At 50.5% G+C, this 19219-nt stretch overlaps 1 protein-coding gene across 1 annotated transcript in view; it reads right to left on the bottom strand.

The window, feature by feature from the left end:
- cdk10 (cyclin dependent kinase 10) overlaps positions 1–19219 on the bottom strand; it is a 30375-nt gene that overhangs the window by 2004 nt on the left and 9152 nt on the right. The window contains exons 2-12 of the mRNA XM_066649400.1: positions 10431–10503; positions 9909–9980; positions 8794–8896; positions 8028–8109; positions 7124–7191; positions 6905–6957; positions 4105–4174; positions 3949–4008; positions 3702–3825; positions 3451–3590; positions 3309–3361 (exon numbers count right to left, since the gene is read on the bottom strand). Of these exons, the coding sequence (XP_066505497.1) occupies positions 3309–3361; positions 3451–3590; positions 3702–3825; positions 3949–4008; positions 4105–4174; positions 6905–6957; positions 7124–7191; positions 8028–8109; positions 8794–8896; positions 9909–9980; positions 10431–10503 (898 nt within the window). The remainder of the gene's footprint in view (positions 1–3308; positions 3362–3450; positions 3591–3701; positions 3826–3948; positions 4009–4104; positions 4175–6904; positions 6958–7123; positions 7192–8027; positions 8110–8793; positions 8897–9908; positions 9981–10430; positions 10504–19219) is intronic.

Raw genomic sequence — 19219 nt, forward strand, 5'->3', positions numbered from 1 at the left:
AGACTGTGTGAACCTGTCGACGGGTGTGTGTGTGTGTGTGAGAGAGAGAGACTGTGTGAACCTGTCGACGGGTGTGTGAGTGTGTGTGAGAGAGAGAGAGACGGTGTGAACCTGTCGACTGGTGTGTGAGAGAGAGAGACGGTGTGAACCTGTCGACGGGTGTGTGTGTGAGAGAGAGAGAGAGAGAGACTGTGTGAACCTGTCGACGGGTGTGTGTGTGAGAGAGAGAGACTGTGTGAACCTGTCGACGGGTGTGTGTGAGAGAGAGAGACTGTGTGAACCTGTCGACGGGGGTGTGAGAGACTGTGTGAACCTGTGGACGGGTGTGTGTGAGTGTGTGAGAGAGACTGTGTGAACCTGTGGACGGGTGTGTGTGAGAGAGAGAGACTGTGTGAATCTGTGGACGGGTGTGTGTGAGAGAGAGAGAGACTGTGTGAACCTGTCGACGGGTGTGTGTGTGTGTGAAAGAGAGAGACTGTGTGAACCTGTCGACTGGTGTGTGAGTGTGTGAGAGAGAGAGACTGTGTGAACCTGTCGACTGGTGTGTGAGTGTGTGAGAGAGAGACTGTGTGAACCTGTCGACGGGTGTGAGTGTGTGAGAGAGAGAGAGAGACTGTGTGAATCTGTGGATGGGTGTGAGTGTGTGAGAGAGAGAGAGACTGTGTGAACCTGTCGACTGGTGTGTGAGAGAGACTGTGTGAACCTGTGGATGGGTGTGAGTGTGTGTGAGAGAGAGACTGTGTGAATCTGTGGACGGGTGTGTGTGTGTGTGAGAGAGAGACTGTGTGAACCTGTGGACGGGTGTGAGTGTGTGTGAGAGAGAGACTGTGTGAATCTGTGGACGGGTGTGTGTGTGTGTGAGAGAGAGACTGTGTGAACCTGTCGACTGGTGTGTGTGAGAGAGAGACTGTGTGAATCTGTGGACGGGTGTGTGTGTGTGTGAGAGAGAGACTGTGTGAACCTGTCGACTGGTGTGTGTGAGAGAGAGACTGTGTGAACCTGTGGATGGGTGTGAGTGTGTGTGAGAGAGAGAGACTGTGTGAACCTGTCGACTGGTGTGTGTGTGTGTGTGAGAGAGAGAGACTGTGTGAATCTGTGGATGGGTGTGAGTGTGTGTGAGAGAGAGAGAGAGACTGTGTGAACCTGTGGACGGGTGTGAGTGTGTGTGAGAGAGAGACTGTGTGAATCTGTGGACGGGTGTGTGTGTGTGTGAGAGAGAGACTGTGTGAATCTGTGGACGGGTGTGAGTGTGTGTGAGAGAGAGACTGTGTGAATCTGTGGACGGGTGTGTGTGTGTGTGAGAGAGAGACTGTGTGAACCTGTCGACTGGTGTGTGTGAGAGAGAGACTGTGTGAACCTGTGGATGGGTGTGAGTGTGTGTGAGAGAGAGAGACTGTGTGAACCTGTCGACTGGTGTGTGTGTGTGTGTGAGAGAGAGAGACTGTGTGAATCTGTGGATGGGTGTGAGTGTGTGTGAGAGAGAGAGAGAGACTGTGTGAACCTGTCGACGGGTGTGTGTGTGAGAGAGAGAGACTGTGTGAACCTGTCGACTGGTGTGTGAGTGTGTGAGAGAGAGAGACTGTGTGAACCTGTCGACGGGGGTGTGTGTGTGTGTGAGAGAGAGAGAGACTGTGTGAATCTGTGGACGGGTGTGAGTGTGTGAGAGAGAGACTGTGTGAACCTGTGGATGGGTGTGAGTGTGTGTGAGAGAGAGAGACTGCGTGAACCTGTGGATGGGTGTGAGTGTGTGAGAGAGAGACTGTGTGAACCTGTGGATGGGTGTGAGTGTGTGTGAGTGTGTGAGAGAGAGAGAGAGACTGCGTGAACCTGTGGATGGGTGTGAGTGTGTGTGTGAGAGAGAGACTGTGTGAATCTGTGGATGGGTGTGAGTGTGTGAGAGAGAGAGAGAGACTGTGTGAATCTGTGGATGGGTGTGAGTGTGTGAGAGAGAGAGAGAGACTGTGTGAATCTGTGGATGGGTGTGAGTGTGAGTGAGAGAGAGAGAGACTGTGTGAACCTGTCGACGGGTGTGTGTGTGTGTGAGAGAGAGAGACTGTGTGAATCTGTGGATGGGTGTGAGTGTGTGTGAGTGTGTGAGAGAGAGAGACTGTGTGAACCTGTCGACGGGTGTGTGTGTGAGTGAGAGAGAGAGAGACTGTATGAACCTGTCGACGGGTGTGTGTGTGAGAGAGAGAGAGACTGTGTGAATCTGTGGATGGGTGTGAGTGTGTGAGAGAGAGAGACTGTGTGAACCTGTGGATGGGTGTGTGTGTGTGTGAGAGAGACTGTGTGAACCTGTGGATGGGTGTGTGTGTGTGTGAGAGAGAGACTGTGTGAATCTGTGGATGGGTGTGAGTGTGTGTGAGAGAGAGACTGTGTGAACCTGTCGACGGGTGTGTGAGTGAGTGAGAGAGAGAGAGACTGTGTGAACCTGTCGACGGGTGTGTGTGTGAGTGAGAGAGAGAGAGACTGTGTGAACCTGTCGACGGGTGTGTGTGTGAGTGAGAGAGAGAGAGACTGTGTGAACCTGTCGACGGGTGTGTGTGTGTGTGAGAGAGAGAGACTGTGTGAATCTGTGGATGGGTGTGAGTGTGTGTGAGTGTGTGAGAGAGAGAGAGACTGTGTGAACCTGTCGACGGGTGTGTGTGTGTGAGAGAGAGAGACTGTGTGAATCTGTGGATGGGTGTGAGTGTGTGAGAGAGAGAGACTGTGTGAACCTGTGGATGGGTGTGTGTGTGTGTGAGAGAGACTGTGTGAACCTGTGGATGGGTGTGTGTGTGTGTGAGAGAGAGACTGTGTGAACCTGTCGACGGGTGTGTGAGTGAGTGAGAGAGAGAGAGACTGTGTGAACCTGTCGACGGGTGTGTGTGTGTGTGTGAGAGAGAGAGAGACTGTGTGAACCTGTCGACGGGTGTGTGAGTGTGTGTGAGAGAGAGGGACTGTGTGAACCTGTCGGCGGGTGTGTGAGTGTGTGTGTGTGTGTGTGAGAGAGAGGGACTGTGTGAACCTGTCGACGGGTGTGTGTGTGTGAGAGAGAGACTGTGTGAACCTGTCGACGGGTGTGTGTGTGTGAGAGAGAGACTGTGTGAACCTGTCGACGGGTGTGTGTGTGTGAGAGAGAGAGACTGTGTGAACCTGTCGACGGGTGTGTGTGTGTGTGTGTGTGAGAGAGAGACTGTGTGAACCTGTGGACGGGTGTGTGTGTGTGAGAGAGACAGAGAGATGGAGAGTGTGTGATTATTAGGATGGATGTAAAGTGGTGTGGATTAATATGAACCCATTGAAGAGTAATTTACTGTGTTACTCACGTAAAGGTTTCTCCTTGAAATAAGAACTTTCCAAACAGTCCTTGGCAGAGGCTCTAACACACACACACACACACACAAAGAGAGAGAGTAAACATGATGTGATACTTAATGAGGGTGTGTGTGTGTGTGTGTGTGTACGTACCTGCGCTGTGGATTGTACATGAAGAGCAGGTTGAGGAGTCTGAGTCCTGCCTCCGAGAGCCAGGTGAATTTGTTTTTCAGGTTATTGTACGGCTGCTTCCTCAGACTGTACTGACCAACCAGAGACAGACGAGAGAAACCCTACACACACACACACACACACACACACATTTACAACTGTTTAACAGTGTGGAACTGCTGATAAAAGGTAAAACTCTAAATCCCTTTAGCTGGGTGTTCAGAGCTCTGTACCGGCCAGATGTTCTCGTTCGGCGTCCCCAGGAGCTGCACAATCAGATCCAGCTGCTGAATCTCAGAGCTACCGGGAAGCAGGGGCTTATGAGCCAGGAGCTCAGCCAAAATACAGCCCACTGCCCTGCAACACACACACACACACGTTCATGTTGTTCGGAAGATAAATATAATCTGTCACCACATCTGATAACGTTACATCTAACTGTTAGGTCTTTTCTCTGTGGAGGGGTGGTTTGGGTCGTACCACATGTCCAAGGCTGTAGTTTGTGTTTTGGTCCCCAGGAGGAGCTCCGGAGCCCTGTACCTGTGCACAGATGGAGAGATGGAAATGAGCTAGGGTTAGGGTTAGAGGAGATTACGGAGGATTAGAGTTAATCTAGAAGGATGGCGTCACACTCACCAAAGTGTCACCACTTTCGGGGTCATCGGCTGCTGGGGAACACCATACACACGCGCCAGGCCAAAGTCAGCTACACACACACACACACATTATTCATAAACTCACAATAAAGCAGGAGGTGAGGAAGTTCAAGTGCAGACTCAGTGACCTCACTCTCAAGTGCGTCTAACTGTAGTGAGAACACACTTAAATAAACAGGTCGTATCCTACAGTTCTCCTGCATTAATCTGTTTCCCTGAGCTCAGGACACTTCCAGAGAAACTGTGTCTGTGGTGGGACCCTCAAGGGATCATCTACTGTACCGTTAATTAGGAACAGAACTGTACCTTACTCTATATTAACTGTGGATGATAAAGTTGTGTTGATGTCATTCGCCCCGTCTGTGCCTTTTAAAGACACACTACACTGTCTGTGCCTTTAAAAGACACACTACACTGTCTGTGCCTTTAAAGACACACTACACTGTCTGTGCCTTTAAAGACACACTACACTGTCTGTACCTTTAAAGACACACTACACTGTCTGTGCCTTTAAAGATACACTACACTGTCTGTGCCTTTAAAGACACACTACACTGTCTGTGCCTTTAAAGACACACTACACTGTCTGTGCCTTTAAAGACACACTACACTGTCTGTGCCTTTAAGACACACTACACTGTCTGTGCCTTTAAAGACACACTACACAGCTGTGCCTTTAAAGATACACTACACTGTCTGTGCCTTTAAAGACACACTACACTGTCTGTGCCTTTAAAGACACACTACACTGTCTGTGCCTTTAAAGACACACTACACTGTCTGTGCCTTTAAAGACACACTACACTGTCTGTGCCTTTAAAGACACACTACACTGTCTGTGCCTTTAAAGACACACTACACTGTCTGTGCCTTTAAGACACACTACACTGTCTGTGCCTTTAAAGACACACTACACTGTCTGTGCCTTTAAAGACACACTACACTGTCTGTGCCTTTAAAGACACACTACACTGTCTGTGCCTTTAAAGACACACTACACTGTCTGTGCCTTTAAAGACACACTACACTGTCTGTGCCTTTAAGACACACTACACTGTCTGTGCCTTTAAAGACACACTACACTGTCTGTGCCTTTAAAGACACACTACACTGTCTGTGCCTTTAAAGACACACTACACTGTCTGTGCCTTTAAGACACACTACACTGTCTGTGCCTTTAAGACACACTACACTGTCTGTGCCTTTAAGACACACTACACTGTCTGTGCCTTTAAAGACACACTACACTGTCTGTGCCTTTAAGACACACTACACTGTCTGTACCTTTAAAGATACACTACACTGTCTGTGCCTTTAAAGATACACTACACTGTCTGTACCTTTAAAGATACACTACACTGTCTGTGCCTTTAAGACACACTACACTGTCTGTGCCTTTAAGACACACTACACTGTCTGTGCCTTTAAAGATACACTACACTGTCTGTACCTTTAAAGATACACTACACTGTCTGTGCCTTTAAAGACACACTACACTGTTTGTACCTTTAAAGACACACTACACTGTCTGTGCCTTTAAGACACACTACACTGTCTGTGCCTTTAAGACACACTACACTGTCTGTGCCTTTAAGACACACTACACTGTCTGTGCCTTTAAAGACACACTACACTGTCTGTGCTTTTAAGACACACTACACTGTCTGTACCTTTAAAGATACACTACACTGTCTGTGCCTTTAAAGATACACTACACTGTCTGTACCTTTAAAGATACACTACACTGTCTGTGCCTTTAAGACACACTACACTGTCTGTGCCTTTAAGACACACTACACTGTCTGTGCTTTTAAGACACACTACACTGTCTGTACCTTTAAAGACACACTACACTGTCTGTGCCTTTAAAGACACACTACACTGTCTGTGCCTTTAAAGACACACTACACTGTCTGTGCCTTTAAAGATACACTACACTGTCTGTACCTTTAAAGATACACTACACTGTCTGTACCTTTAAAGATACACTACACTGTCTGTGCCTTTAAAGACACACTACACTGTTTGTACCTTTAAAGATACACTACACTGTCTGTGCCTTTAAAGACACACTACACAGCTGTACCTTTAAAGATACACTACACTGTCTGTAGCTGTACACTGTCTTTAATTCTGAGAGTGCACCAACTCATTCTGCCACCATTCTCCCACCTCACTCTACCCCAGAAATAAATTCAATTTAACATTAAATCATTCAAATGCACTGTGTGCAACACCTACATCAGGGAGTGTGCTGCTTTAATATAAATCTGTTCCAAAAATCAGGAAGTGAGCCTGTTACCGATGTTGTTACCTCACTGTTGCTTTTATTAAACTTGTTATAAATTATTTTTCAGACTGAAGCGTCTAAAACTGTCCTAACTGTGAGTGGTGTGAGCAGAGCAGCACGACGCCTGTTTATTTACACGGGGAAATGGACCGTCCCTTTAAAAAAAATACAAACAAAGAAATAAAAATAAAAATTGTCTTGGTTTTCTGGTAAATACTGCAGTGTTCTTCTCTAAATTATAACAGGTCTGACACCAGTGCTAATCCCAGGGGTGATTATAGCGCTGCACTTTTAAACCCAGGAGTTGAGCTCTCTATAAACCTAGAGGTCACACAGTCTTCCAATGAACAATGAACATTTACGAAATGAGGCTTTTAAAGGAGCCGTGTGGAATTCTGCAGGATTCAGAAACCGGACGTTATCACCAGTGAAAACACACCTTAACATTTCAGTCCGGTTTCTCACTCTTTGTTTGTATTGAAGGACTCACCGATCTTCACGCAGCCTTTATCCGTCATCAGCAGATTAGACACCTTCAGATCCCTGAGGAGATACGAAAAACAGGCTACAACACGCTTGGAGGAGAACACTAACTGCTCCCAGTGCTTACATCACTAACACGGAGCTGACCAACAGATGACTGTCCCATAAACCCACCATCCAGGTGGACGCTTCAAACCTGTGCTCAGTCCTTCACTGAGAGTCTCACCTGTGGAGGATGAAGTTGTGATGGAGATACGCCAAGCCTTTCAGCAGCTGCAGAACAATGCACTTCACCTGCACAACAGCAGAGAACACAGGACATTTATTAGTACTGTTAGTGTGTCGTCTTCAGCGCTACAACACCACAGACTACACACACCGCGCCCTGCTCAGGTACGACAATTAGGATCTCACTAAATACAACAACAGACTTAGCGCCAGAACGTGCTTCACACCAGGACGTGAACACAGACGGTTTGAGCTACGCTTTTTATAATGCAAGCGTAAGCTGCATTCTGAGCCTTTCTGCAAGGGGGCGCTACAGTGAGAGTCAAGAGTCAACTGTCACAGCTCCCTGGAGCCACTTGCAGAATCGGTTCCTTCCACTGCGAGCGATTCAGCGACCACACACACACCAGCTTCTACTTCTCTTTCCCTTTCTTTACCTCCACAACAGGTAAAGCCCACTCCTCTACTGTAGACATGTTTAACCCTAATCCTCCATCACCCCGAGTGCTACACCACAAGTACTACAGGTGTTTTAACGCCACAGTGCACGTAGAGATTGTACAGGACTGTGTGTCAGCCTTTATACATACTTCAGGGAACCTAGAGAATTTGGCCCCAGCGCAGACATCAAGCAACTGAAAAAGTGGCTTTACTCCCTTTGATGCAACGCACTCAATAGCACCCCCTGGTGAAGCTGTTCCTAAATGTGAGCAGCGCCACCTGGTGGAGAATTCTAGGCTGACTGTGTGTGAGAACGGGAGTAACAAGCCAGAAAAGTTTAAGGTATGTTTCGGGTTCTGATAACGCATTAGAAAGGTTCTCTAAATGCTCAGTAAGTCATTAATTCACTCAGTGCACTGCTCTGGAGGGGGCTGCTGGGTAATGTGTCCAGGTGAGCTCACCTGTGCCTCTGAGAATGGAGACTGCATGTTCTCCAAAAGACTCGCCAGATCCTGCTCACAGTAACTCATCACCAGGAACAGACTGAGAGAGAGAGAGAGAGAAGAGACAAAGAGAGAGAGAAAAAAGAAAAAGGGACAGAGAGAAAAAGAAAAAGAGAGAGAGAAAAAAAGAATGAGACAAAGAAAAAGAAGAGCAAGAGAGAGAAAAGAGCGTGAGAGAAAGAAAGACGGAGCAAGAGAGAAAAAAGAGAGCAAGAGAAAAAGAAAAAGACAGAGAGAGAGAAAAAGGGAGAAAGAGAAAGAAAGAGAGAGAAAGAGAAAGGGACAGAGAGAGAGCGAGAAAAAGAGAGTGCAAAAAAGAAAGAGACAGAGAGAGATATAAATATTATATTTTTACATTTGTTTCTAAGACAAACATGTGACTGAAGCCCATTTCCATCACATAATAATAATAACGACAAAAGACACCATATACATTAATATGTACGTTGCAATCTCAGTATAGTGAGATGGTTTATCGATGAACACATGACACCCCTGTGGTGGACTCTGAGCACGGTGAGCTTCAGTGGAATGACACACGTCTGGTTGATTTTCCACGTCAAAATAAAAGACCTCCTACAGAGGAACGAACCAGCGACGTCTGAGTTCTGTCTGTTCTCCAGGTCACTGAGCCAAAGGGCCTTTATTATTATTACTTTATGTGGCGGAAACGGGCTTCCAAACATAAACATATAAATATTATATTAAAAATAATAATAACAACCTTTCTAAATGACTTCCCACCACCACCTCCTTCAGCTCCACGATGTTGGGGTGTCTGAGCCGCAGAAGCAGTGTGATCTCTCTAAGACTACTGATAGGGATCCCTACACACACACACACACACACACACACTCTGTAAAAAGAAAAACACGTTTCTCCAAAACAGTAACTTTACAGAAGGATACAGACGTGTTTTTAGAGCGTTTCTATTGGTTCATTCATCATTAAACGTTCACACACAGTGCCCCCAGCGCTTTACAAACTGATTATGATACAACAGTGGACAGCTCCACCCTCCGGAGGAGAACACTCACTGCCCTGATCTGTCACATCAGCAGAGAGGTGGAGGGAGGGCCGTCCCACGCAGAGAGAGCGAGGCCAGCTGGTCCCTCTGGGACTCCAGGAATCTAACTGATAATCAGCCAGTGTTTAGATCACAGCTCCACACCCTGGAGCCTACTGCAATCCCACCTTTGGTCCCATCTCATACACGACTGGACCCGGAAATGGCAAAACGTCACGTGTGGCATCACAGTTAACAAGTGGATTACAGCAGGCTCCGGAGTGGAGCCGTGGTCTAAACACTGGCCGACCATCAGCTCGATTCCTGGAGTCCTAGAGAGCACAGTTAGCCTCGCTCTCTCTGGGTGGGGGTCCCGGCCCAGCCCTCCCACTCCTCCGTCTCTGGGAGCAGAGGACTGTGTCTCCTGCAGCTCCTTCTTTGGGAACCGAGGAACCACGAAGAGAGAGAGATGTGTCTCCTGTTGCTCCGTCTCTGGAAGCAGAGGGGCTGAGGAGAGAGAGAGAGAGACGTCTCCCGCTCGTGGTCAGTCCTGGTGTTCTAACGACTTTTACTACCGATTATCTAATGAAAAAGGAGCTAAGGTTTGTACAGAAATGAGCTGGATATTCTTAATTTGTTTGGACCCAGACATGACGTTTCACAAGGTCCATACATCACGACTTCACAAGCGAATAAACCTAGTCCTAAACTAATCCCCACAGAGCGTCAAATAAGACAAACAGACCTTTGTGTCGAACTGAATTCACATCTACTCAGGCCCCAGTAACTTAGCAGAGGCGAAAACACTGCAAAGATTTCACTCGTCCACTCACCGTCCTTCTCTTTATCCATCCGCACTTTCTTAAGCGCCACAATTTCATTGGTGCTGGTGTCTCGGGCTCGGTCTGCGTGGAGGGAAGAGCAAAGAGAAGAGTCACACAACCTTTCACACCAAGGAACTGAAGCTTTCAAAGAGCCCAATTCCCTCTTAAAATCACACCCCTCAGCTGATGCAGAACTAGTCTCCCTTATTGTTCATGAAAAGGCATTTCCGCAGGCTAAAGCACCTTGTTATGTTAACTGCCTCTGCACGTTTGAGTGGGGAGCACTGGTGTGTGTCTGTGCTGCTGTGGAGGCTGGGTGTCTGGGGACTTAACTGCTGTAAACAGACAGCTCTGGGATAAACCACTGTACACAGAAATGTATGTAAACGTCATCGAGGCTCTGCTGACACATAGAAACTGTATGTACCGCATTTGAAACCTTTGATGTATTAACTCACTCATATTTCACAACACAGAAATAAAAGTGATGTTCACTGAGGCAGAGCTGTTAATAAAATGTGTAAAACTCACACACAATGCCGTAGGTTCCTTCTCCAATACGATTGAGCTTCTCAAACTCTTTCACATTCCTGCAGTTCCCAAACTGTTCAGAGAAATAAGCACATACACACACACTTCAGTACAGAGCCCTGCAGAGTCCATCCCTGAACAAACAAACATCTTAGTTATGAACAGAGTTTAATGCATGGGAATGACTTGGAGACATATTTAACTTGTTTGAATGACATACGTCATGGGAACGTGATATTTGTGCAGCAACTACAACTACTACTTAACCTAGTTCATAGGAATAAACAAACTGGAACAACCTCATAAAGCATGTTAATGAAATACTTAAATACATTTCTCCGGTGTCTTATTAAAGGGGTGTCACTAGCAGGGCTCTATACTTAACACAGAGACACAGAGAGAACACACCGCACTCCTCACAGACAGTCACCCGGAGGAAACCCACGCAGACACAGGGAGAACACACCACACTCCTCAGAGACAGTCACCCAGAGGAAACCCACATAGACACAGAGAGAACACAACACACTCCTCAGAGACAGTCACCCAGAGGAAACCCACACGGACACAGAGAGAACACACCACACTCTTCAGAGACAGTCACCCAGAGGAAACCCACACAGACAAAGACAGAACACAACACACTCCTTAGAGACAGTCACCCGGAGGAAACCCACACACACACAGAGAGAACACACCACACTCCTCACAGACAGTCACCCGGAGGAAACCCACACAGACACAGAGAGAACACACCACACTCCTCACAGACAGTCACCCGGAGGAAACCCACACAGACACAGAGAGAACACACCACACTCCTCACAGACAGTCACCCGGAGGAAACCCACACAGACACAGGGAGAACACACCACACTCCTCACAGACAGTCACCCGGAGGAAACCCACACAGACACAGAGAGAACACACCACACTCCTCACAGACAGTCACCCGGAGGAAACCCACGCAGACAAAGAGAGAACACAACACACTCCTCACAGACAGTCACCCGGAGGAAACCCACACAGACACAGAGAGAACACACCACACTCCTCACAGACAGTCACCCAGAGGAAACCCACACAGACACAGAGAGAACACACCACACTCCTCACAGACAGTCACCCGGAGGAAACTCACGCAGACACAGAGAGAACACATCACACTCCTCACAGACAGTCACCTGGAGGAAATCCACGCAGACACAGAGAGAACACATCACACTCCTCACAGACAGTCACCCAGAGGAAACCCACACGGACACAGAGAGAACACACCACACTCCTCACAGACAGTCACCCAGAGGAAACCCACACAGACACAGAGAGAACACACCACACTCCTCACAGACAGTCACCCGGAGGAAACCCACGCAGACACAGGGAGAACACACCACACTCCTCACAGACAGTCACCCGGACGAAACCCACACAGACACAGAGAGAACACACCACACTCCTCACAGAAAGTCACCTGGAGGAAATCCACGCAGACACAGAGAGAACACACCACACTCCTCACAGACAGTCACCCGGAGGAAACCCACGCAGACACAGAGAGAACACACCACACTCCTCACAGACAGTCACCCGGAGGAAACCCACACAGACACAGAGAGAACAAACCACTCTCCTCACAGACAGTCACCCGGAGGAAACCCACACAGACACAGAGAGAACACACCACACTCCTCACAGACAGTCACCCGGAGGAAACCCACACAGACACAGGGAGAACACACCACACTCCTCACAGACAGTCACCCGGAGGAAACCCACACAGTCACAGAGAGAACACAACACACTCCTCACAGACAGTCACCCAGAGGAAACCCACACAGACACAGAGAGAACACACCACACTCCTCACAGACAGTCACCCGGAGGAAACCCACGCAGACACAGAGAGAACACATCACACTCCTCACAGACAGTCACCTGGAGGAAATCCACGCAGACACAGAGAGAACACACCACACTCCTCACAGACAGTCACCCAGAGGAAACCCACACAGACACAGAGAGAACACACCACACTCCTCACAGACAGTCACCCGGACGAAACCCACACAGACACAGAGAGAACACACCACACTCCTCACAGACAGTCACCCGGACGAAACCCACACAGACACAGGGAGAACACACCACACTCCTCACAGACAGTCACCCGGAGGAAACCCACACAGACACAGAGAGAACACACCACACTCCTCAGAGACAGTCACCCGGAGGAAACCCACGCAGACAAAGACAGAACACAACACACTCCTCAGAGACAGTCACCCAGAGGAAACCCACACAGACACAGAGAGAACACACCACACTCCTCACAGACAGTCACCCGGAGGAAACCCACACAGACACAGAGAGAACACACCACACTCCTCACAGACAGTCACCCGGAGGAAACCCACACAGACACAGGGAGAACACACCACACTCCTCACAGACAGTCACCCGGACGAAACCCACACAGACACAGGGAGAACACACCACACTCCTCACAGACAGTCACCCAGAGGAAACCCACACAGACACAGAGAGAACACACCACACTCCTCACAGACAGTCACCCGGAGGAAACCCACGCAGACACAGGGAGAACACACCACACTCCTCACAGACAGTCACCCGGACGAAACCCACACAGACACAGAGAGATCACACCACACTCCTCACAGACAGTCACCCGGAGGAAACCCACACGGACACAGAGAGAACACACCACACTCCTCACAGACAGTCACCCGGAGGAAACCCACGCAGACACAGAGAGAACACACCACACTCCTCACAGACAGTCACCCGGACGAAACCCACACAGACACAGGGAGAACACACCACACTCCTCACAGACAGTCACCCAGAGGAAACCCACACGGACACAGAGAGAACACACCACACTCCTCACAGACAGTCACCCAGAAGAAACCCACACAGACACAGAGAGAACACACCACACTCCTCACAGACAGTCACCCGGAGGAAACCCACGCAGACACAGGGAGAACACACCACACTCCTCACAGACAGTCACCCGGACGAAACCCACACAGACACAGAGAGAACACACCACACTCCTCACAGACAGTCACCCGGACGAAACCCACACAGACACAGGGAGAACACACCACACTCCTCACAGACAGTCACCCGGAGGAAACCCACACAGACACAGAGAGAACACACCACACTCCTCAGAGACAGTCACCCGGAGGAAACCCACGCAGACACAGAGAGAACACATCACACTCCTCACAGAAAGTCACCTGGAGGAAATCCACGCAGACACAGAGAGAACACACCACACTCCTCACAGACAGTCACCCGGAGGAAACCCACGCAGACACAGAGAGAACACACCACACTCCTCACAGACAGTCACCCGGAGGAAACCCACACAGACACAGAGAGAACAAACCACTCTCCTCACAGACAGTCACCCGGAGGAAACCCACACAGACACAGAGAGAACACACCACACTCCTCACAGACAGTCACCCGGAGGAAACCCACACAGACACAGGGAGAACACACCACACTCCTCACAGACAGTCACCCGGAGGAAACCCACACAGTCACAGAGAGAACACAACACACTCCTCACAGACAGTCACCCAGAGGAAACCCACACAGACACAGAGAGAACACACCACACTCCTCACAGACAGTCACCCGGAGGAAACCCACACAGTCACAGAGAGAACACAACACACTCCTCACAGACAGTCACCCAGAGGAAACCCACACAGACACAGAGAGAACACACCACACTCCTCACAGACAGTCACCCGGAGGAAACCCACACAGACACAGAGAGAACACATCACACTCCTCACAGACAGTCACCTGGAGGAAATCCACGCAGACACAGAGAGAACACACCACACTCCTCACAGACAGTCACCCAGAGGAAACCCACACAGACACAGAGAGAACACACCACACTCCTCACAGACAGTCACCCGGACGAAACCCACACAGACACAGAGAGAACACACCACACTCCTCACAGACAGTCACCCGGACGAAACCCACACAGACACAGGGAGAACACACCACACTCCTCACAGACAGTCACCCGGAGGAAACCCACACAGACACAGAGAGAACACACCACACTCCTCAGAGACAGTCACCCGGAGGAAACCCACGCAGACAAAGACAGAACACAACACACTCCTCAGAGACAGTCACCCAGAGGAAACCCACGCAGACAAAGAGAGAACACAACACACTCCTCACAGACAGTCACCCAGAGGAAACCCACACAGACACAGAGAGAACACACCACACTCCTCACAGACAGTCACCCGGAGGAAACCCACACAGACACAGAGAGAACACACCACACTCCTCACAGACAGTCACCCGGAGGAAACCCACACAGACACAGGGAGAACACACCACACTCCTCACAGACAGTCACCCGGACGAAACCCACACAGACACAGGGAGAACACACCACACTCCTCACAGACAGTCACCCAGAGGAAACCCACACAGACACAGAGAGAACACACCACACTCCTCACAGACAGTCACCCGGAGGAAACCCACGCAGACACAGGGAGAACACACCACACTCCTCACAGACAGTCACCCGGACGAAACCCACACAGACACAGAGAGATCACACCACACTCCTCACAGACAGTCACCCGGAGGAAACCCACACGGACACAGAGAGAACACACCACACTCCTCACAGACAGTCACCCGGAGGAAACCCACGCAGACACAGAGAGAACACACCACACTCCTCACAGACAGTCACCCGGACGAAACCCACACAGACACAGGGAGAACACACCACACTCCTCACAGACAGTCACCCAGAGGAAACCCACACGGACACAGAGAGAACACACCACACTCCTCACAGACAGTCACCCAGAAGAAACCCACACAGACACAGAGAGAACACACCACACTCCTCACAGACAGTCACCCGGAGGAAACCCACGCAGACACAGGGAGAACACACCACACTCCTCACAGACAGTCACCCGGACGAAACCCACACAGACACAGAGAGAACACACCACACTCCTCACAGACAGTCACCCGGACGAAACCCACACAGACACAGGGAGAACACACCACACTCCTCACAGACAGTCACCCGGAGGAAACCCACACAGACACAGAGAGAACACACCACACTCCTCAGAGACAGTCACCCGGAGGAAACCCACGCAGACACAGAGAGAACACATCACACTCCTCACAGAAAGTCACCTGGAGGAAATCCACGCAGACACAGAGAGAACACACCACACTCCTCACAGACAGTCACCCGGAGGAAACCCACGCAGACACAGAGAGAACACACCACACTCCTCACAGACAGTCACCCGGAGGAAACCCACACAGACACAGAGAGAACAAACCACTCTCCTCACAGACAGTCACCCGGAGGAAACCCACACAGACACAGAGAGAACACACCACACTCCTCACAGACAGTCACCCGGAGGAAACCCACACAGACACAGGGAGAACACACCACACTCCTCACAGACAGTCACCCGGAGGAAACCCACACAGTCACAGAGAGAACACAACACACTCCTCACAGACAGTCACCCAGAGGAAACCCACACAGACACAGAGAGAACACACCACACTCCTCACAGACAGTCACCCGGAGGAAACCCACGCAGACACAGAGAGAACACATCACACTCCTCACAGACAGTCACCTGGAGGAAATCCACGCAGACACAGAGAGAACACACCACACTCCTCACAGACAGTCACCCAGAGGAAACCCACACAGACACAGAGAGAACACACCACACTCCTCACAGACAGTCACCCGGACGAAACCCACACAGACACAGAGAGAACACACCACACTCCTCACAGACAGTCACCCGGACGAAACCCACACAGACACAGGGAGAACACACCACACTCCTCACAGACAGTCACCCGGAGGAAACCCACACAGACACAGAGAGAACACACCACACTCCTCAGAGACAGTCACCCGGAGGAAACCCACGCAGACAAAGACAGAACACAACACACTCCTCAGAGACAGTCACCCAGAGGAAACCCACGCAGACAAAGAGAGAACACAACACACTCCTCACAGACAGTCACCCAGAGGAAACCCACACAGACACAGAGAGAACACACCACACTCCTCACAGACAGTCACCCGGAGGAAACCCACGCAGACACAGAGAGAACACATCACACTCCTCACAGACAGTCACCCGGAGGAAACCCACGCAGACACAGAGAGAACACACCACACTCCTCACAGACAGTCACCCGGAGGAAACCCACACAGACACAGAGAGAACAAACCACTCTCCTCACAGACAGTCACCCGGAGGAAACCCACACAGACACAGAGAGAACACACCACACTCCTCACAGACAGTCACCCGGAGGAAACCCACACAGACACAGGGAGAACACACCACACTCCTCACAGACAGTCACCTGGAGGAAACCCACACAGTCACAGAGAGAACACAACACACTCCTCACAGACAGTCACCCAGAGGAAACCCACACGGACACAGAGAGAACACACCACACTCCTCACAGACAGTCACCCAGAGGAAACCCACACAGACACAGAGAGAACACACCACACTCCTCACAGACAGTCACCCGGAGGAAACCCATGCAGACACAGGGAGAACACACCACACTCCTCACAGACAGTCACCCGGACGAAACCCACACAGACACAGAGAGAACACACCACACTCCTCACAGACAGTCACCCGGACGAAACCCACACAGACACAGGGAGAACACACCACACTCCTCACAGACAGTCACCCGGAGGAAACTCACACAGACACAGAGAGAACACACCACACTCCTCACAGACAGTCACCCGGAGGAAACCCACGCAGACAAAGAGAGAACACAACACACTCCTCACAGACAGTCACCTGGAGGAAATCCACGCAGACACAGAGAGAACACATCACACTCCTCACAGACAGTCACCCGGAGGAAACCCACGCAGACACAGAGAGAACACACCACACTCCTCACAGACAGTCACCCGGAGGAAACCCACACAGACACAGAGAGAACACACCACACTCCTCACAGACAGTCACCCGGAGGAAACCCACACAGACACAGAGAGAACACGCCACACTCCTCACAGACAGTCACCCGGAGGAAACCCACACAGACACAGGGAGAACACACCACACTCCTCACAGACAGTCACCCGGAGGAAACCCACACAGACACAGAGAGAACACACCACACTCCTCACAGACAGTCACCCGGACGAAACCCACACAGACACAGAGAGATCACACCACACTCCTCACAGACAGTCACCCGGAGGAAACCCACACGGACACAGAGAGAACACACCACACTCCTCACAGACAGTCACCCAGAGGAAACCCACACAGACACAGAGAGAACACACCACACTCCTCACAGACAGTCACCCGGAGGAAACCCACGCAGACACAGGGAGAACACACCACACTCCTCACAGACAGTCACCCGGACGAAACCCACACAGACACAGAGAGATCACACCACACTCCTCACAGACAGTCACCCGGAGGAAACCCACATGGACACAGAGAGAACACACCACACTCCTCACAGACAGTCACCCGGAGGAAACCCACGCAGACACAGGGAGAACACACCACACTCCTCACAGACAGTCACCCGGACGAAAAACACGCAGACACAGGGAGAACACACCACACTCCTCACAGACAGTCACCCGGAGGAAACCCACACAGACACAGAGAGAACACACCACACTCCTCACAGACAGTCACCCGGAGGAAATCCACGCAGACACAGAGAGAACACACCACACTCCTCACAGACAGTCACCCGGAGGAAACCCACGCAGACACAGAGAGAACACATCACACTCCTCACAGAAAGTCACCTGGAGGAAATCCACGCAGACACAGAGAGAACACACCACACTCCTCACAGACAGTCACCCGGAGGAAACCCACGCAGACACAGAGAGAACACACCACACTCCTCACAGACAGTCACCCGGAGGAAACCCACACAGACACAGAGAGAACAAACCACTCTCCTCACAGACAGTCACCCGGAGGAAACCCACACAGACACAGAGAGAACAAACCACTCTCCTCACAGACAGTCACCCGGAGGAAACCCACACAGACACAGAGAGAACACACCACACTCCTCACAGACAGTCACCCGGAGGAAACCCACACAGACACAGGGAGAACACACCACACTCCTCACAGACAGTCACCTGGAGGAAACCCACACAGTCACAGAGAGAACACAACACACTCCTCACAGACAGTCACCCAGAGGAAACCCACACGGACACAGAGAGAACACACCACACTCCTCACAGACAGTCACCCAGAGGAAACCCACACAGACACAGAGAGAACACACCACACTCCTCACAGACAGTCACCCGGAGGAAACCCATGCAGACACAGGGAGAACACACCACACTCCTCACAGACAGTCACCCGGACGAAACCCACACAGACACAGAGAGAACACACCACACTCCTCACAGACAGTCACCCGGAGGAAACCCACACAGACACAGGGAGAACACACCACACTCCTCACAGACAGTCACCCGGAGGAAACTCACACAGACACAGAGAGAACACACCACACTCCTCACAGACAGTCACCCGGAGGAAACCCACGCAGACAAAGAGAGAACACAACACACTCCTCACAGACAGTCACCCGGAGGAAATCCACGCAGACACAGAGAGAACACATCACACTCCTCACAGACAGTCACCCAGAGG

Source organism: Hoplias malabaricus, chromosome 17 (genome assembly GCF_029633855.1).
Source record: "Hoplias malabaricus isolate fHopMal1 chromosome 17, fHopMal1.hap1, whole genome shotgun sequence".
Lineage (NCBI taxonomy): Eukaryota > Metazoa > Chordata > Actinopteri > Characiformes > Erythrinidae > Hoplias > Hoplias malabaricus.